The sequence below is a fragment of the Schistocerca serialis genome, chromosome 10 (genome assembly GCF_023864345.2).
Source record: "Schistocerca serialis cubense isolate TAMUIC-IGC-003099 chromosome 10, iqSchSeri2.2, whole genome shotgun sequence".
NCBI lineage: Eukaryota > Metazoa > Arthropoda > Insecta > Orthoptera > Acrididae > Schistocerca > Schistocerca serialis.
In genome coordinates, this window is record NC_064647.1 from 105,788,443 (window position 1) to 105,810,605 (window position 22,163).

The following is a 22,163-nucleotide window of genomic DNA, read 5'->3' on the forward strand; positions in this document are numbered from 1 at the left end:
CTTTCCGGTCCTTTTACCTTTCCTCAAGCCAAACTGATCATCATATAACCATTTTCTTTTCCATTCTCCATATCTAAGGACCTGGCTGGCTCAAATTCTGTTATATCTCTCTTTCTCAACAAAATACGAAATTATTATATTATTAAGAAATTTTGCACAATGTTCCTTTGCACACACACACTTGTCCGAAGGGACACCGCACTGAACTTCTCAATAACACAGGCACTGCTATTTCGTATTTATCTGACAAAAACAGGCACTCAACTCTACATAAATATGTTCTTCTCAGATGGAATAATACGTAACGTACACGTGCAGGTTGTGACACACGGACAATAACATATGGAAGTTTGGGTCTGGCTGTGACTTGAGCTCAGATGGCCATAGCGGATAAGGTGACCGCTCGCTTAAAGCGGGAAATCCCAAATTCGAGTCACAGTCCAGCACAAATTTTCATTGTCATCATTCCAACATACAGCTTTTGGTAGTCATATTCACAACTGCAAATACATTTCCCGTATTTCTTTCTAGAACCTACAGCCTCCAATGATAGCATAAACCTGATTAGAGCAATCAGTAAATGGAGTGACTGATGGAGATGATGTACCTAAGAGCACTATGTGTTTTTCTGCCAGTATTTCTTTCTAGAACCTACAGCCTCCAATGATAGCATAAACCTGATTAGAGCAATCAGTAACTGCAGTGACTGATGGAGATGATGTACCTAAGAGCACTGTGTGTTTTTCTGCCAGTCTATCATTTGCTGCTAATGTTTGACAGCTGCTCCCTCTGATGTGGTTATGGCTGTCTCTTTTGTATCTATAATACTTTTCCGTTAATAAAATTGATCTAAGAGTTCATGCTCCCACCTCTCATTATATGAAGGTACGTAATGCACCTGGGAACACTGTCGAACGTGATTGTCTTGGCTGTCCATGTGTTATGGCGTGGGAGGTACAATGCTGCACGGCTGTACAGAACTCAAAATCGTCTAACACAGTAAACTCACTAATCACCCTTACTGCGACACTCTAGAGTCAGTCGAAAGTCGCAGTACACCTGTTATGTCAGAAACTCTGCGGGAATGGTGAAACCTGAATATTCCAGTAAACTATGGGTGAGGTAGTCCACGTTTTCCAGCATGTACCGAACATGGGCGCCATCTTCAAATAGGCCATCTTGCATCTGAATCAAATTTTTTAAATGGAACAGGGGTTGTGTGATATATTATATAACATCAGCATTTTCTGACAAGTTCAGTCCTGTAAATAGAGTCAAAGCAGCTGTTATGGTTCAAAAGTTACAGCACTGTTTTTGCTGCAAGTAACTGAAGATGGCTTTGACCAATGAGGAGAGAATTGAGGTCATTTTCAACTCTAGAGAATATTTTTTCCCAGTCATAGCGGCAGATTTTAACAACTGGCACCCAGAAAGACCTCCAATTTCACACAACACTGTCAGGTTGCATTTGCAACATCCATCTATTTGACCATGACAGTGCTTCATTTGTCCAGTTAGGACGGTTTTAGACAGACAACTTACTCTACCACCTTACACCATGTGTACTTCCTCGGCTCCTCAGTATCTGTCATCTCTTCATATCCATGACACGAGATCCTCCAGATCTAGTGTATTAACACAAATACAGTCACAAACTAAACATCTGTTGCTGCTGTGTGCATTCGGAACAAGCTGCCCAGCACTCTTACATCCCAAAAACTTAATGTACAAGGAACAGACAAGGTATTAATTTACCTCAAAAAATAAAAGCTGCATAATTAGTTTTTTGATTCTTTGAATGCACATGTCTGAATCAAAGTAAGGGTACTTATATTTTCACACTGCTGTAAGTGTTCACATATGGCTACCATCTTCATCTGCACACATACCCTGCAAGCCACCATGTGGTGTATGGAGGAGTATATCATACACCACTATTAATAACCATTTTCTTTCTGTTTCACCCGCATATGGAGCAAAGATGACATGACTGTCAATATACCTCTGTCAGAGCCCTAATTTCTCTTATCTTCGTGGTCCTTACGCAAAATGTACACTGATGGTATTAGAATTGTTCTGCGGTTTTTTAAATGCTGGTTCTCTACTTTTCTCAAAAGTGTTTCCCTCCAGGGACAAACACTTGAGACCATGACGCATCTCCACAGCTATTGCATGTTGAACCTAATGGTAACAAATTTAGCAGCATGCTTCTGAATTGTTTTGATGCCTGCCTTTAATGACCTACCGGGGATCCCAAACACTCAAATAGAATTTAAGAATGGGTTGCACAAGTGTTCTATACATAGTCTCCTTTATAGCTGAGATAGACTTTGCAAAAATTCGCCCAATAAACCAAAGTCGACTATTCGCCTTCCCTACTACTGTCCTTATATGCTCGTTCCATTCTGCATCGCTTTGTAGCATTATGCCAAAATAATTAATTGATGTGACTTTCAAACAGCACACCACTAATACTGCATTCAAACACTACACAATTCCTGTCATTTAGGACAAGCTGCCACTCATCATATCAAATAGAAATTCTGTCCAAGTCATCCTATGTCCTATGGTCACTCTATGACGATACTTTCCTATACACTACAGCGCCATCAGCAACCAGTCACAGATCACTGCTCACCCTGTCCGTCAGAACATTTGTAGAGGTGAAATTAATAACGAGCTACATACCAAAAAACTGATTCCGAGTTACTCAGATTTTTTTTTACAACCTCAACAATATTTTTTATTTATTGCTTATAGTAAGAGTTACACAACTATTGCAAATTTATTCAAGTCCCCTCCCTTTTATCAGTGAAAATAAATATTTTATTCTGAAAAATGCAAAACATGCTAATGCCCTACAGCTATTGGCAAAAGAGAAACAAGCGCCAATGAAAGAAATCTCAAGCATTTATCAGCTTTTTTGTTATAAACATTTTACAGATGCACTATCCTGTGATTAAATTATTTTTAATCTTTCTTTTAGTTTTATAGAGCACAAAATAATTTTAACTGATTAACTGTTCAAAAAATGTTCTATTCGCTACTTTCAAATATGGCAACATCTGTTGCAGATCATTTTTTTCTTTTCAGCTGACAAGCTGTTTATATGTTGTTGTGACTGTAAAACAAAGTTCTTTATAATGTCAGTGGTATCCCCTTCCTCGACGATCTTGCATGCACTCCAGTCTTTTTCTTAAACATTGTTTTCATCTCAATGACACCAGGTGTGATTTTTTTCAAAGGAATCCCACTACATTTGGAAATCTTTATTACTGTTGCATTAATATGGGTATTGACTGTGTTTTTAAAATAACAAAGTCCTAAGGATGGAGTATAGTAACCATATAGTAACTACAAATGGACTGTTAGGTGTCCATAAGTTTTGCAAGGTCCTTATGTACTGTGTGTTCTTCCAACCTCTTACGTTTTTCAATCTGGGCAAAACCTACATCACACACTGCAAACAAATGCAAATCTTTGTGGCACTTAGCCCACTTTATCCTCACCAGTGGGCTGACACAGCTGTCTTTCTGGCCTTATATGCACTACTACAAATGATAGTGCTTAGAGGATTTTTCATTATTATACATTATTATAACCCTTTTTAAATCATTGTATTAACCTTTGTGTAACCAATCGGAATGGTCTAATGTAGGTCATGAATTTAATAATGATAACCGTTTCCACTATTTATGCCACAGTAATTTCTAAAAGTTGGATTCTATATTATGCTTGCCATAATTAATGTAATGTTAAATATTTAGAATGGCAGGTTCAGTCGATGTGGCCCTGCTGGTCCTAATCTTACCAGGATAAATAAATCAATAAATATTTCTATCTCTCAACTGTTGTTTACAACAGCATCTCGAAGGCACACAACCACAAGTATTTTATTATGGGAAAGCTGCAGTGTTTTGTAGTTAACTATTTATACAAGATATACGACCTGCTTTGAACACACATTCCACTATCACATGTACCACATGTACATGTAATATCAGTAACACCTACAGTGAGTAAATGAAATACAAGTGACAGTCAAATGAAATGTGACAGTAGAAAACACTGACACATCCTCCGTAGTCCCAGTCTCTCCTCATGTGATTTCCCTATTTTTGGTGCTCTGAAGGAAGTCATTCATGACAATTTGCTTTGTAGAGGTGCATGCAATACATGCAGTACAATTATGGTTCTGCAGGCAACCACAAACATTTTCCCATGAAGGCATTGACTGTCTTGTCTCACACTGGGATAATGTGTTAATAGTTAAGGTGATTACACACGGTTTACTTACTTTTCCCACCTGCCTCATGTTCACTTGACTGGCCCTTACACATCCACACAGAGATAACAGGAAATAACCAGTACCCTGCCATACCACTTGACTATGAAGATAAAACCTCACAATGCTGTAAAAACTTTGTGGTAGTGTTCTGAAATTGACCACGAATGTTATATGAATAACCAATATCGCTTTAGTGCAGCCTGAGGATGTCTGTAATCTTTCACTACCTTATGCAGACTTTGTGCAACATATTTCCTACATTCAAATTTTCCTTTTTTATTCTAACAAGGGGAGGACACCAGCAGTGGGATTGACTTTTTGAAACTGTCTAAACAATTATGTAGGTTAGTTAATGCCCCAGTCATTTCCCCTGGTTGGCGCTTATTTGTGAATTACTGACAGAAAATAATTTTGGAATTTTGCATGATGCTCAGTAGCATTGAATAGTAGTGTCATATCGCCTGGTTGTGTGGCGTAAAGGGTAGGGACCTTGACATGAGAAGGTCATGGGTTCGAATCTTGTCAGATACTTTTTTTTGGTTTAATTTTTATCGAAATTTCTTTGATCATTATTTTTAGTAAGTTAACTGTTTTAAATGTAATCTTTTTTTATTTATATTCATTTGTCACGCCATTTTAATCGTAGTATCAGCTTCTTCATTTGCTCTCATTTTTCTTCCTCTTATTCTTTTTCTACTAGAAATTTTTGTTCACATGATTTTAATAAAGTTTACGAATTAATTTTGATTTAATTTCTTCCGTTTTGTCACCCTATTTTCTTTGTCCATACCCTTCTTTCATTTAAATCATCATTGTTATTTTGTCCATAGTGCATTAGAAATATAGGGTATGTTTTAAATGTTTGTATGATAAATACCATGAAAAAAGTACATCTTGTAATGAAAAATACATTTTTGACACTGCTGCACAGTCAATGTAAACAGATTATTTTGTCTTTTGATTTTTTAACTGACAGATCATCATTTTCAAATATTTAAGTGTTATAATAGATAAATATAATTAAAATCACATTCACAAAAATTCCAAGTGGAAAAAGAATGACAAAGAAAAAATGAGAAAAAATGAAAAAAATCATACGATGATTAAAATGTGACAAAGGAATAGAAATTTAAAAAATTACATTTTAACCAATTAACTGAATAAAAATAACGATCAAAGTCATTTTGATGAAGATTTAAAATTAATAAATTTAAGGGCACTTGATGATATTCAAACCCACAGCCTTCGGCATATGAAGGCCTTACCCTAGCCATTACAACACTCAACTAGCCTATGTAACTCTTCTCTTTACACCCTATTGTGTATCACATAAAATTTCGTTTTTTTTTTTTAATTGCTCGCGAATAAGGGCCCACTAGTGTAAATGGCTGCAGGTTATGATACCTGAGAACTTAACCTATATGACCAAACAGATGATTTCACAAAGTCAGTCCCACTGAAAGTTCCACTGTTGGGGACCTCTCCTTGCAAGGGAGCAAACTAAACTTGCTTTGCACGACTGTAGCATAGGCTACAGTCATGCACAGCGAGTTTAGTTTACTCCCTGAGATGGAAAAAAAGCTGCTTATTGCAGTGTCAGCCTGTCTTGAAGAAATAAAGACAACATCTGTTTGTTTTTAGTAATTGGGGACTATAACTTACTGAAAGAGCTGAAAACAAATAACTTGCCATGTTCGGATGGAATCCAAATTCGGTTTTACAAACAGCATTCTATGGCATTTGCCGTTTAGTTGCATTCATCGCATGTCTCTCACCCAGGTGGCTCTTGCATATAAGAAGGGTAAAAGAACTGACTCACAAAAGTACAGACCAATATCCTGTACAGACCAATATCCGTAACTTCGGTTGGCTGCAGAATTCCTGCAAACTATGGATGGTGGGCAACAGGCAGATACCATATTCCCAGATTTCCGGAAAGCATTTGACACGGTGACCTAGTGCAGACTGTTAACAAAGGTACAAGCATACGGAATACATTCCCAGATAAGTGAGTGGCTCATAGACTTCTTAAGTAATAGGAATCAGTACACAGTCCTCGACAGTGGGTGTTCGTCAGAGGCGAGGGTATAGTCGAGAGTGCCCCGGGACTGCTATTATATTCTATTTGCATAAATGGTGTGAAGGACAGGGTGACCAGCAATACGTGGTGAGTGCAGTGCCCCGGCCAGCTTTACCCCCAGGAAAGATCTCCGGTACCCATTTGATAGCAGTCTGAGTGGACCCAGGGCCACCCCAGAAGTGATGGAATGAGGAAACATTCCTGTCCATAACCAGGATCGAATCTGCAACCTAGTGCTATGCCCACTAGACCGTCACGGCCACAGAACGTGCTGCAATATACAAATATACCCTATGCTATCGAATAAGTGGTTGTTCACTGTATCACAACAATACAGCAATATATTTTTTGCTTTGTAGCACTGGGACTACATTTGGTAACGGCCTTAATTTTCACATTCAATTGGCATTGTTCTCATAATTTTTAACTGTTTAATATTGAGTTTTATGAGTACTGCACACATTTCAGTTATTTTTTAATAAATATTACCCACTTTCAACATTTTCTAAAATCTTGGTGAATCGCGTCAATTTAAAATTTATTTAACTGGATGGATAAAAAAAATCTACTCACCGAGCAGTTACAGATAACACACACAAAAGTCGCTAGTAATTGCCAAGCTTTCGGAGTCAGTTGCTCCTTCTTCAGGCAGAAGGGTTGAAGGGGAAGGAAGAGGGATGAAGGAAAAGGACCACTAAGGTCTAGCAAAATGGGTAGATTTTGGGAAAGTCATCCAGAACCATTGGGGCAGACTTACTGAACGTGATGAGAAGGTAAGACTGATTGTCAGGGACTGCATCGGACGAGATTTGAAAACCTTTCCCTTCGACCGTTCTGCTTCAAGAAAGAGCCGCTGGCTCTGAAAGCTTGCCAACTACAACCGCCTTTTATGTGTGTGTTCTGCAACCACTTGGTGAGCAAATTTTATTTCTATCCAATTAAATAATTTTGTCAATAACTGATTGTTTTCATTGTTATATTAGCCCCTGTGGTCATCATTCCTTCTTATGTAACCCTCTTGTCAGTCTTTGTTGTCATCTGTCTTGTTCAAACTGTCATCTATTTTCTACCTCACGTGCTAATCCATTCGTTTATTTATCTGTGTCACCAAGATTGATCAACACTTTCCCCTACTCCTCTCCTAGTACTGATTTCCGTGCTCGTAGATGGGTTCATTTTATTTGCATACAATTCCATTGTTATTTAGGAATTTGCATACAACAATTTATGGTTCACTGCACTGCAGGGCCTTCTCCTGATCGTGTTTCTCCGATTTATTCACAAATTTGACAGCTGTTTTCTTTCCCACCATCCACTTATATGTAATTCTTTCCCATTTCTGTGCATTTGTTTTTTACCAAACCACTCTGATTGACTTTTATTGCCATCTCTTATGTCACTTTAATTGCCAACCTAAGTAGTTTACATTTTCTCCTATGACATCTGCTTTCTGCTTACTCAGTTTTTAAAATTTTGTCTGTGTTCACGACTTTCCCAATTGATTTTTTTTGTTTTTCTTTCCCTTTTTTTCCATGTCATATATATCTCCCACTCATTACCTCTTATTATCGATTTTTGTATGAAATTTTCTAATTTTCCAAACTTTTTCCTTGCTTTTCTTCCATTTTTCATCTTTTCCAACCCTCAGCTTATTTATTTATTTGCCACTCCCACGATTTCTAACTCTCCGAATGGTCCTCTCTTACCTTGATGAATCCTATTTCATATAAAATCTGTTCTTTTCAATAACAAGCTTTCACACTATCAATACTAAGGTCCCACATTCTGTTTCTTGAAACCCGCTTGTCCCTTGGAATTACTTCAAAAGTCTTAACACTGGAAGTCCCTCTTTCTGGATGCAATCAGACCCTACGCGAGACCCTTTTACAATTTCAAATACAGTAATCTCTTGCTGTTACCTGGCTAATCTGTGGCCTATATTACTCATCAGCCAATTTCCACTCTACCAGATTTCTCTCCTCCTCCAAAATCCTGCAGTTATCTGCCCCACATGTTTCCTTGAATGGTATCATCTGCCAATTCAACTTCAAACTGCAACAACATGCCAGACTTCACCTCAAAAATCCCACCTTCTCCTAAACTACCTCTACAGTGGTGTTTCCCTTCCTTTCCCTCTGCAGCTCCCCACACAGCCAAACCATCAACCATCATTCCTCTTCTACAAACCAAGCTTGGCCAACCTCCTTAACATCTCACAGCCTTCACCACCGCCTTCCAGACCTGTAATAATTCATAATCACAAGAATCAGTCACAACAGTACAGTGTTCTCAACCTCTTGTCCAAAGCACCCTACCTCCTTGAATTATATGTATTATCCAAGGGTCTCACTTTTAGCCCTAAATCTGCATTTAACTGTGCTGTTTTGGCAGAGGACCTACTTTCCTTTACACTTAGTGCCAATAGGAAATATCACTTTACAACCCAATCCCAAAACCTTTCCAACACCAAACCTGACATTTAACCAGGCCTTGAACAATTCTGACCACGATCCCAATTTGGTCCACCACCACTACCTCAGAATCATCCCTTACAAGCCTCCCAAGAATTCCTCACATCCAGCTCTGCTTCACAACCCTCCTCAGGTCCATACGACATGACCTTAACCTGTCCTCTGCAGAATTCCAGGCTCTACATTCCCTAAAAGCTGATGACTCCATCATCATCATCATCCCAGTAGACAAAGGAACTATCACTATAGCACTTAACTGACAAGAGTACGATAGTGAAGGTCTATGTCAGCTGCCTGAGACCTCTACATACACAGTGTCTGCCATCAAGATCCAGTCCCTGTTATTCAAACTGACATGCAGTACCTCCTTAAAACCTCAGGCTCCTCACAAGGACTAACACCTCAATCCATACAACTTCTCATCCCACCCAAACCATGCACCCCCACCTTTTACCTTCTTCCTAAGATCCACAAAACCCTAGTCATTCTCACCATCCTATAGTTGCTGTCTTCAAAGTGCCCACCAAACGTATATCTGCGTATGTTGATCAACACCTGCAAACCCATAGTGTTAAAGACTCTCCTCCTACATCAAATATACCAACCATTTCCTAGATAGTCTGAAATCAATGCCCGTTGCACTCCCAGCACACACCTTGCTTGTCACCATTGATGCCACTTCCCTCTATATCAACATCTCCCAAGTACCTGGTCTGCCTGCTGCTGAACATTTCCTCAGTCAGCACCTACATGATCTCAAACCTATGAGATCCTTTCTACTTACTTCAATCAACTTTATACTTACCAACAACTACTACATCTTTGAGGGGCAGACATACTAACAGATCAAGGGTCACTTGTGTGTGTGTGTGTGTGTGTGTGTGTGGGGGGGGGGGGGGGGGGGGGGGGGCTTTCCTAGGGTCCATAAGTCTTCAGCCCCTAATTTGGTTTAGACACAGTGATGAAATCTTTACTGTATGGACTCATGATGTGGCTCATCTGCTGAAATTCCTGGAATCTCTGAATACCTTCTCCCAATTAAATTTCACATGGTCTCATTCCAAATCTCATGCCACTTTCCTTTATGTTGATCTCATTCTCAGCGAAGGCCAGCTACACACTTCCATTCACATTAAATCTACCAACAAACAATACTACTTACATTTTGACAGTTGCTATAATTTCCATGTCAAATGTTCCCTCCCACATAGTCTTGGCATCAGAGGCAAACATATTTGTTTGGATGAAGACTCTTTACAGCAACACACCACCATTCTCACCTCAGCCTTCACTGCACATAATTACCCCACCAGCCTAGTTAAAAAGCCGTTTTCCCTGGCCATCACATCCAATCCTGGTACTGCTGATCTCTCCAAAACACAACTTTGGGGCCAAGACTTCCTAAAATCATGATCTCAAATGAGTTCCATTCTGTCTCAAATTTTGCTCACCACACCCAGAATAGCTTTCCGTCACTCTCCCAACCTCTGCAATATTCTTGTCATACCCTATGCTGCTCCTGCATCCATCTCCCTGCCCTATGGCTCCTACCCCTGTGTCCATCCCCACTGCAAGACTTGCCCTATGCAATCTCCTACTACAACCTATAACAGCCCTGTCATTGGCAAAACGTATACTAGCAAAGAGAAAGCCACCTGCAAAACGATACATCATATACCAGCTGTTATGTAAACACTGTTTGGCCTTCTACATTCACAAGACTACCACCAAATTATCAATTAGGATGAATGGGCATAGGCAAAGAATGTATACTGGTAACTAGCAATATCCTGTTGCAGAGCATGTGTGACCTCAGGGCCTGTTTCACCACATGCGCCATCTGGATTCTTCCCCCAGACACCAGCTTCTCAGAACTCTGCGGGTGGAACTAGCACTACAAGGTTCTTGGTTCTCGCCACCCACCTGGCCTTAATTCATGTTAATTTCTTCCGTCTCATAATTCCTCTATCATCACCTTACCCATCTATTTTTCACTGCCTCCCCTCCCACCTCTGTTCCATACAATGCACTTAGCTTTTCACTCTTATTAACTCATGCATGGTATTCGAGCAGTAATTTCTGTCTGCATGTTACCCTGCCTTCCACCTTTAAACTCTCAGGTTTTCAAATCTCATCCAATGCGGTCCCCAACAAACTGTCTTTCCTTCTCATCCCATATGGTAAGTTTCCCCTGACCTGTGGTTCTGGGTGACATTCCTACACCTCTCCAGTCACTTTCCTTCACCTCTGTTCCTTCCCCTTCAACCCTTCTGCCTGAAGGAGGAGCCACTGGCTCTGAAAGCTTGCCAATTACAACCATCTTTTATGTGTGTGTTCTGCCGCTGCTTGGCGAGTAGATTTTTTATCTATCCAATTAAATAATTTTGTCTATAACTGACAGTTTAAAATTTAGTATGTCAAACTTATTTTATCACAGGACAATGCAGTGACCACAACTATAAACTTTTCATTCATAAAATCTAAGCAAAGAGAGATGTCTAACAGGATGACCTCTTCCATGTCATTCTGAACACATCGACCATACAAAACTCGACTCTCACTTTTTCTCATGTGACTTACTGAAAGCTTTGGATCACCACAGTCAAGTAGATGCAGTATTTCTTTACTTAGGGAAAGCGTTTGACTCAGTAACACATCTATGCTTATTGTCACATGTAAGATGACATGCGATATCAAGTGAAATTTGTGACTGAGGTTTCCTTGGTAGGGAGGATGCAGCATGTTATCATTGTGCCCCAAGGAACTGTGCTGGGTTCCTTGCCGTTCATCTCATACATCAATGCTGTTGTGGGCAATATTAATAGTAACCTCAGGCTTTTCACAGATGACATTTATCTATAGTGAAGTACTGTCTGAAAGAAGCTGCATAAATATTTCATCAGATCTTGATAAGATTTCAAAGTGGTGTAAAGACTGGTATCTTGCTTTAAATGTACAGAAATATAAAACTGTGCACTTGACAAAATGAAGAAACAGTATCCTATAACTGTAATATCTATGAGTCACAGTTGGAACAGGCTAGCTCCTATAAGTACCTAGGTGTAGCACGTAACAGGATATGAAACAATCACGTACGCTCAGTCATGGGTAAAGCAGGTAGCAGACTTCAGTTAACTGTTTGAATACTGGAAGTGCAATTACTCTGCAAAGGAGATTACTTACAAATCACTTGTGTGACACATTCTAGAATACTGCTCAAGTGTATGGGACCCACACCAAATATGATTAACAAGGGATACTGAATGTATACAAAGAAGGGCATGAATAGTCACATACAGAGAAAGGAACATGAATAGTCACAGTTTTGTTTGACCTGTGGGAGAAGTGTCACTGGGGAGTTTAAAGGACTGAACTGGCGGACTCCCAGAATGCTACTTGAAAAGTTTCAAGAACTGGCTTTAAATGGTGACTCTAGGAATATACTTCAACCCCTTGCATATTGCTCCTATAGGGATCGCGAGAAGAAGAGTAAAATAGTTACTGCATGCACAGAGGCATTTAAACAATCTTTCTTCCTGCGTTCCATATGGGAATGGAACAGGAATAAGCCCTAATAACTGGTACACTGGGACCTACTCTCTCCCATGCACTTCACAGTGGTTTGCACAGATGTAAAAATAAATACAACTAAATTTAATTGTCGTATCTCGCTTCAGGGTGAATATCAATGAATCTCAAATGAATCGTGAGACAAACAGTAAAGTTTTTGAAATAAAACAGAAATAACTGGCTGCTTACCTGTGGAATGTCTGCCCGTGCTGTACAAGTTGTATGGGATTTTCACTGGAGCCGAGTGGTTTGGCCGAATCAAAGTTGTTGGCAGCTATGCGAGCTACGTTCGGCGCAGTCCTGGTGACGAGCTGCTGCGCTTCAGGCTCTGTCACCACCTTGCCACCGACAACGTGTACCTTTATACGATTGGGCCCAGATCCTGGTGTACTCTGAGCTGGCACTATCTTTCTCGCAGGTACATGTGGCCTAGAGGTGACCTAAAAAAATAGGAGTAACACAAAAATTATAAAAAGGAGGACTATGAGCACAATCAAAATTTGGAAGTGGCTATTAACTGCCAAAGATGTTCAGGCAGACAACTGGTTCATTGCCATTGTCTTGTTCCTACTCACAGCTGACTTGAATTTTTTAAATTTTGTGTTGCAGCAAACTAGTCTCCTCTGAACGTCCATTTCCGTCTATCCCCATATGGCGATGACATCAGCAAAAACAAAAGCGATGACATCTTCATTTTCTTCTTCCTGGCTTTCTTTCATGATTGTGTCCATAAGTGTAATGAAGAGTAAAAGGGAGAGCGAACTGCCTTGCTGAACACCTCTCTTCACATTAAATCTACCAACAAACAATACTACTTACATTTTGACAGTTGCTATAATTTCCATGTCAAATGTTCCCTCCCACATAGTCTTGGCATCAGAGGCAAACATTCCTGTTCCATTTTGATCTTCCACCTGCTACTTGTACACTGCTATCACAACCATCGTACAGCGTCTGGACTTTTTTAATTAATGAATCAGGAACATTGTTTTCTCAAGCATTCCCATATTTTACCCCTTGGTACACTGTCATATGCTTTTTCCAAATCCATGAATACTACTATGAAGTCCTTTTCTTTTTTCCAATATTTCTCCATTAACTGACGCACAGAGAAAATTGGATCTATTGTCCCCCTATTACTTCTGAACGCATGCTGTTGTTCCTCTAATTGGTGTTCTAAAATTTTCCACAATCTTTTTTCTATGACCTTTTCCATTAACTTAAGGCAGTGTGATAACAGTGTGGTTCCTCGGTAGTTGGTGCATTTCTTTCTACTACCTTACTTGAACAGTGGTATTATAATTCCTTTTGTCCATTCATCCTGCACTTCGTTTTCTGTCCGTATCACCCCCCAGCACCCGGTGTAACCATGGTATTCCCTCCTTTTGTTTTTGGTACACAGTAAAACAGAATTGTTTACACGTTATCACCTTTGTATTATTACAATTATTGACAACTGTAATTATTTTCTTTTTTAATGGCATTTGAATTCTTATACTCATACACAAATATATTTACTCCTCAATGGTTTCCATCACTGGCAGTCAAAATTAGATTCAGCTGAACTTTGATGTACACAATGATAACACACACTAATCATTTTGCCTCCTTATTATGGTTCAGGATGGAGTTAAGCAGTGGCGGCTGCTGTGTAAGAGCACAAGATCATATGAACACCCTACTTTTCGACACCTTGCAGATTCATTGGTTATTTTTCTTTGAATGCTGTTAAGCATAACATAGATGCTGCAATCTGGAAGATACAGCATTTAAACGTACTGCACTACTGTTCCTCTAGACTCCCTGAACCTTGCGATGAGGGTCGTGAGCACACCTTTAATTGTGCTTTTGCACATGTGCAACTCGCGTGACATTAACTGCCTTACGGGCTAGATACATACGGATTTGATAAACAATGTGCACTGTTCATGATATGCACAGCTAGCCCTTGCCACTGAACTACAAGTTTATGTCAGTGCCAGCAGGTCATAGCACACTGTGGCAGACTTTTACCCCCGTCCGCTCGGCATAAATCCTGCTAGATAATAGCCCACTCCTCAGATATGCTAATTGACTTACTATATACTGTATACGTAAGGTGCTGACGAGGGAAACTCCTCAACATTCCCCCCCCCCCCCCCCCCCCTCAACCCTCAGATTTAGTGTTAAGATGGTCCAGTGAATAGCCTGTCAAGAAGTGAACACAGATCAAACATGAAAACAGGAAGGAGGTGAACTGAACTGTGAAAGAAAGCAAAATAGAAGCAGCGAATGGTCCAAGCTTAAAAAGTAAAACATTGAGTACATTTGGACAGCCACGGTATCGTGGTTAACATGGACACAGCGTTGGACTGCAAAGCAGGTGAGCGATGTTCGAAACTCCCTCGTGCCAATTTTTTAATTTTATTTTTTGTCACAAAATTGTCAACTGTCCGTTCGGTCACTGAAATGTTTGTTCTCTTTCTGTAGTTTTGGCAATTGTCATTATATATGTTCGTTATAGAACATGAGTCAAGTGCTAAGAATATATTACCTTGGAAATAAATGTGATGAATAGCGAGAGCAGATGATATACCACATAGACATCTCACAAAATGAAAACAACAAATAACTGGGTGAGAATAATGTTACAACAAAATAATTCAAGTGTAAGAACTTACAAAATGGAACACAACTTCAAAAATGTTTTAAAAAAAAAGTTTTGATACAGCACAGGGAAAACATTGAGATTGTGAAACTGTTGCATTCATTTGTTGCATCTTATGTAACAAACTATTATGTTTTCATCATTTCCTTGGGAGTGATCACATTCATACAAACACCTAAATTGGGCAAGGAGGCATATCTCACTCACTCACCAGGCCTACAAAATAGATCCTTCGGTAAGAAATTCCTATCATATGACACACATACTGTCACTAATGCCGTGTATGACACACCAGACATGTCTTTCAGTGAAGGATTCAGTTGACGTGTTGCCTTGTCATTAAACGTTTGTGGTTGCCACTCGAAAGCCACTTCCTTTCCACTGCTAACAGAGTAGTTGTGCAGAATCAACTTTCATTATGGATCTCTTTACTGTTGCAAAAGGGCATTACACCACAACACAGACATAAATTTGAACCAACAGACACGTCAATAACTGGACAGACAGTTCATAATTTTGTGAAAAATAAATAAACAATAATTGGTATGATGGAGCTTTGAACACGGGCTCGTCCGCTTTGTAGTTCAACTTCGTCACCGCTTAATCATGACGCCATGGCTATTCGTCTGTGCTCAATGTTGTACTTCTTGAACTCGGACCGTTCTCAGTTTCTACATTCCTTCTTCTTTTCACAGTTCAGTTCACCTTCTCAGTCTTTTCATGCTTGATCTGTGTTCAGTTTTTGACAGGCTGTCCACTGGGCCCTATTTCCACTAAATCTGAGAGGGTTGCGATGGCGAGTTTCCCTTAGGAGAAACATAAGGGCCTAAGGTACATCACCGTCGATTGTGAGATTCTAGCAGTTATTCATGCTTCTGAAATCTGTTGATCTTATGGTGGGATAAGTTTATATGTGCTGTAGGCCCACACTGTATATATGATAATTCACAAAAAGCTGTTGCACTGGTTTTCTGATATTCACTTAAATGTTGGATTGATGGCGGAGTGCTTTAGACGCTTATGGATCCCAGTGCCTCATTTGTATTTTAGTAAAGTGGCCATGTTGGTAGACATTACTACTTGATGAATTCTTCTCAGGTTATCAGCCGAATGGTGGCGTCATCTTTCCGCAATGTTTCGATGAGTTTCTTACCCATCATATTTGCCAGAGAAGAATTCATCAGTGGAATATGCCGAGAAAGACTGCAATCGCATTACTACTTGAGTTTAATCATTTCCACAAGTGGCACTTGTGGCTGAGGTTGGTTGTTTACTATGCGGGAATCAGCTTTCATGTGCAGTGTAAACGTAAACTATGTTAAATCTATTTTAAATGCTAACAGAAAAGTAAAGCTGTGAGGACTGGTCGCGAGTCGTGCTTCGCTAGGTCAGTCGGTAGACAACTTGCCCGCGAAAGGCAAAGGTCCTGAGTACAAGTCTCAGCCCACCATTCAGCTTTAATCTGCCAGAAAGTTTAATATCAGCGCGCACTTTGCTGCAGAGTGAAAAATCGCATTCTGGGAACAGAAATGTAAATCAGCACGAAACGTTAGCCACAAAGGAACCAGGGCCTCTGAGAACAGATCCTTTGATTGAGAGACTGATGGAACCAAATACACTTGACAACAAGTGAACATTTAACAAGTAAGTGTACAGTTAGCACAAGTTGTTGTGTGGGTGAAGTGTAAGAATATCTGAATTTCAACCCAGACATAAATTCGTGAACTAAAACATCTATTAGAGATCGTGTACATTTGTCCAAAAAAATGGAAAAGCACAAAAACTACCACATACAAAGGTGCGAAATGGTGAGTTACAAAAGCTTATACATTACCTCGTTACTGCCCTAAACTGTACTTAATTATTACCAAACAACAAAATTCCACAAAACAATTCTCTCTTTTGTCAGATGAGTTACAGATGTTATTGTTATTGTTGTTATTATTATTATTATTATTATTATTATTATTATTATTATTATTGTCATTATTACTGGCAGTGGCTATTAATTTCACTCTCTCGAATTTTTCTGATTCTAAAAATTTGTGAATACCCAGAATGTATACTTGTGAGCTGCCACTGGATTATGTACTCTGATTCAGAGACATCCAACAAGCTTCCGTGTATAAGAAAGCATTAAATTAAGAATACAAGCAGTTCAAAAGAAAACTAAAAATGTACCTCGTCAGCCATTCTTTCTACATATTATCTTGGTCTTAGAGTCAAAGATTGAAATAATATTTCAAAAATATAATGTAACTGTCTATACAGTTACATTATACATTTTTTAGGCAAACACCAAATGGCAGGAGGAGAAGACATATATAAAGGTATAGAAAGTTGCAAGGGTTTAGATCCAGTGGCGCCTTCTTCTGGCAGAAGGGTTGAAGGGGGAAGAAGTCACTATCCTTCAGCCATATTCCTTCCCCTTCAACCAGAAGAACGAGCCACTGGCTCCGAAAGCTTACAGATTTCTAAATTTTATATGTGTGTTCTTCTGCCACCACTTGGTGAGCAGATTCTCTTTTTTTTAATTATAGATTCAATGACTGGAAAATTATATTACTTCCATGGCAAGTAGCTGTGTGACAAATAGTAACATACTGTAAGTAGGGTTCTATTTTACATATGAAGGTCACTATTTTTTTTTATTATTATGCTACAGACTTGCGTATTAAAAAGAGCTTCCTGTCCTCGTCTTTAACATCTTGCGTAATGGAACATGCCTGTGTAATCTGGGGCGTTGATAGTTCAGCTTAAATTGCTTTGAATGCAACAAAACACCAACTAACTACTTTAACGAAGCACATGAAATTGCAAATGAGCAATGTCATTGGCTACCGACATTCCACACGATTCTCGCCATTCGTCACATACACATACATATTCACCAACAGCAGCAGCAAGCAACAGAAAAGCTGTTAGGACACCATACGTGCACTTATACCTCAATAATTTTTGCCATCTGAAGGACACCTATCTTATTCTTAAACAAAAAACTTATTTCTCTATGTATTAAACATTATTAATGTATTTTGTTTTATTGTTGGATATGTAATTATACTGTAGTCAGATAATTTGTAGCCTTACTGCCTGTGTCTTCAAATAGGTGCTGTGGATTAAAGCCATAGTCAGTCTCTATTTAACCTCCATCAGGTGCAGCTCCGTGTCAGTCAGCACTATGTAGTTATTTCTTCAAAATCAGTCAGCACTAAGCAGTCATCGAGTAACATTCTTACAGCACGGTGTCATGTCGGTCAGTCAGTTAGTGAGTTAGTTATGTTTACCAAGTTGTAATTATGTAAAGTTCCATGTGAGTCTATATTAGAGTACACAATTAGCAAGCCTGCCTTAAGCATTTATCGAGTAATGTTCACCTTAGTCTGGTTCCAATACTCATTATGTTAAGTTTAATATCAGTCAGTCTCAGTTGTGCATTCACTGTGTTATGTTCAAATGGTCACTTGACGCAGAACTATACTCGTATGTAGTCATTAACAAATTTCCAATAGAACATTTACTGGGTATGGGCAACTATTAACACTTGTTAAATTTTTTGTCAGATTCATGGTAGTCTTTGCATTTTACTGACGTGTCATGAGTATGATGTTTAGCATTTAAAAGCTGATTGGCTTCAATAAGGACAGTGCAAGTGAAAATATATTTCAAGAGTGTTGTGTAAAGTTATTTAAAGTTCATTTAAAGCTCCTAACAATCAACAACTGGGCTTCGGAATAAAAGTATTTACAAGTAACGTGACTGACGGATGAGTACACTTACAGCCTACATTGCACGACACACACAAGTAAGCATCTCCTACAGATATGTCAAAGGGCTGTTGGCATATCTGACCCTTAATTTGAAGTTCCTGTAATGACCATTACACACAACAAGAGAAAATCTGCACTATCATTACAACATACTGAGTGCTTTCTCTTCTGATCAGTCGTAATTTCCAACGCTGTGATTAGGCACAAGCACTAGTGCTTGTCAAGACAACACCTCAATAGGGCTGGCATAGGTCACATTCTATTCAAAGTCTTCCTTAGGTGTTGAACATCCTGTTGTGCAGCTTTGGAAGAAGAGCTGCAGTCATTTCCTGTGTATACACCACTGTTAACTACATCTCACACTGCTGTATTACTGGTCCAGGTTGCGACCCTTTCAGTTGAGATTACTTGTGTTTTACTATAACAGGGTGTATACGCAGACAAGGAAAAAAAATTCCCAGATTTTTCCCGGTTAAAAATACACTATCTCCCGGGTGAAATCATACTTTTTCCGTGTTACGGTAAGTGACAATATATTTTCTCTCGGAACTGCAAAACTTATCAATCCTTTGAATGGTTATGGTTTTATACATGGGCGTAGAATTTCCCGGCACTTTAGAAAACAAAACTCAGGGGGGGAAAAAAAACACCTTTTGGAAATATCTTTGATGTGCAGCAACACGTACGCTGCATATTTTTGTATTACGAAAGTATACATTGGAATTCCACCAAACACCGCATGTTACTTTCCGAATCATTGAAATCGAGATTGCGATGCGCTTTTGTAAGCGTCATAGGTCATGTCATGTGGTCTCGCCAGCCAATGACAGCAGATATTCAGAGCACTGGACCAGCCAAAAGCGACATCACTGTTAAGTAGCATGAACACACAAACAGGGAAAGTTAATATATGTAGTATTGCTACAAGAGAAGCTAAGCTTTCGCATATAACGTTGATCTTTTTTGCACGTGTTACACTTTAAGATATATCACACAAATGTGCCGGTAAAATTTTGAACAATGACATAAATGTCTGATCTTCAGGGTTCAAAATTCTTCTAAAATGGCTTGTCATCAAAGAGCTGATTTTTAAATGAGAGTCAAACGCACTGTGATTTAAGAAATTCATGGTACATTCTCGCACATAGTTCAACTTACGTAAAAGGATATTTACTTTGAAAGTAACGCTTTTCAAACCACCATTCGCAATATTTTCCCGCAACCTGTTAGAAATAGGTTCGTTTCAGCAGTTGCCAGAGAGCACAGATAACAGGGGGCATGGCGCTTGCGCAGCTACCATGAAGTAGGGAGCCCGTACGTACGTACGTGTAAGACATTGAACGATCATAAATTATGTCATCAAAGAAACAATACATCAGAGGATACCCCAAGAACATGGGAATTTCGTGAACCACGCTAAAAAGTGCGCATTTAAAGTGTATACTTAAAGCCACATTCATATGTCCAAATTCCCAATGAAGTAGACCGCGACCAGACATTAAGCTTTTCAGTGTGATTTTCGGGATGTAAATTTTCTTGGAGCACCAGTGCTCTATTATATCATGTTTGGTTCTTTATTATGGCATAATGCCATACATGCTAGAAGATGAAAATGTGCACTTGAAATTCAGCGAACAGCTGAAGCCAGCCAGTACTGCGGAATTAAACATTTCGTTTCAAATACATTGACTGCCTCTGTTGAAAAGGTTAATAAAAGTCAAATTTCTTTAGCAAACAGACTAAAATAACTTCATTGTTCTACAAGGCAATTAATGTTTGACTGTCAGAAAGGAGGAAATAAAATCAAATCTAAAACTAATAACATATTTTAGCGTTCTGTAATTATGTGAATGTATTTTAATTCACCTGATATCTCCCCGCCACAGATATATGTTTCGTTTGCATTTGATGTGAGGGTAAACGAAGGGGAAACAGCAAAATCACTAAATGTAAACACGGGTCACGTGGAGACTACCCACTATAACTCAAGACTGCTCTGCGCATCGGCCGCCGATCTACGGTATTTGCTAACTGGACCAACACTTTAAAAAAAAAAAAAAAAAAAAAATAAATAATATCGAACTTTCAAAAATATGTTCATCTTGTAGCACACATCTTTCTGAAAAGTCTGAAACATAAAACACAAGTGTTAGAGGAAATTTAAGACATGTTATTTGGTCTTAAGTGTGCCAAAGTGCAGTGCCACGCCTCTTCATACAGCATCTTTCTATTGTACGTCACTGTATTTCGCTCTGTGGAATTCAAACGAGTATATTTTGTAATGGATGCCATCAAACTATATTCAGGACAGCGGAAATTGGGAAATTGAAATGTCCTGTGGTGCCTCTACTGCTCCCAGTCGGCCGGTTTGACAGCCTGTAAACCCACATGTTATCACACATTCCAGTAGTTTTGCACCATTGCACCACTGCTTTGGTTCAAAACTCAACAATTTTGGAACAAATTTTGCTGTCATAACAAAAACATCCAAAAAAATTTCAGGCAATGAGCCAACCGATATCCAAATATCATCCGTGAGATCACCGACTGAGATACAGTGACTTTTCACTCTAATTTCCTTCATTGTTTCCACAATTTCATCGATTGATGATGCACTGGGGCATCTATGACACTTGTCATCTTCACAGTCTTCTTCAAAGTGCTTATAACAATTGGAAACCCTTCTTTCAAACATAGAAAGCTTCCAAAAGCAATATTAAACATTTCTCAAACTCTGTTGCACTTTATCTGTATGGCTTAACATTGTACAGATACTTTCGAGACATCTTTACAAACACAACAACAAATACAATGCACATATTGGACAAATACAAAATGTGAAATTATAAACATCTTCCTTTTTTTTGGACAGATCTCATACATCTACCATGTGTACTCCATGAATCACTGTAAAGTATGAGGCGGAGAGTACCATATACTTATGTTTCTCCCAGTTTCATCTGTAAGCAGACCCTGAGGAGGATGATAGTAAATACAACTCTTGCAAGCTGTTATTCATTTAACTTCATCCATGCAACCTCTACACAATAGGGAGGCAGGGAGCTGAATAATATTCACAGTCTCTTCCCAAAAGACAGTTCTTAATATTTTCTAGGCAGTGTGTTGAGGGGTACGTTCTTTCCTTTCGAATGTCTGCCAGTAAGTGTTTCAGCATTTCTGTCATTTTCTCACCAGTTAAACAATCCTGTGACTATTTGCACCATTCTGTTTTGTATACGCCAAATATCCTCCAATATATGACCAACGAATCCTAGGCTGCCATTTGCTTTATCTATATCTGAGCCTATTTGGTCATTCCTTTTCACATCTCTACACA

General features: G+C 39.1%; 1 protein-coding gene across 2 annotated transcripts in view; it reads right to left on the reverse strand.

Moving 5' to 3' along the window:
• The window catches only part of LOC126425005 (uncharacterized), a 131,923-nt gene that overhangs the window by 79,892 nt on the left and 29,868 nt on the right, over positions 1-22,163 (reverse strand). For both annotated transcript variants that reach the window (XM_050087905.1, XM_050087904.1), the window contains exon 3: positions 12,599-12,849. In XM_050087905.1, the coding sequence (XP_049943862.1) occupies positions 12,599-12,849 (251 nt within the window). The remainder of the gene's footprint in view (positions 1-12,598; positions 12,850-22,163) is intronic.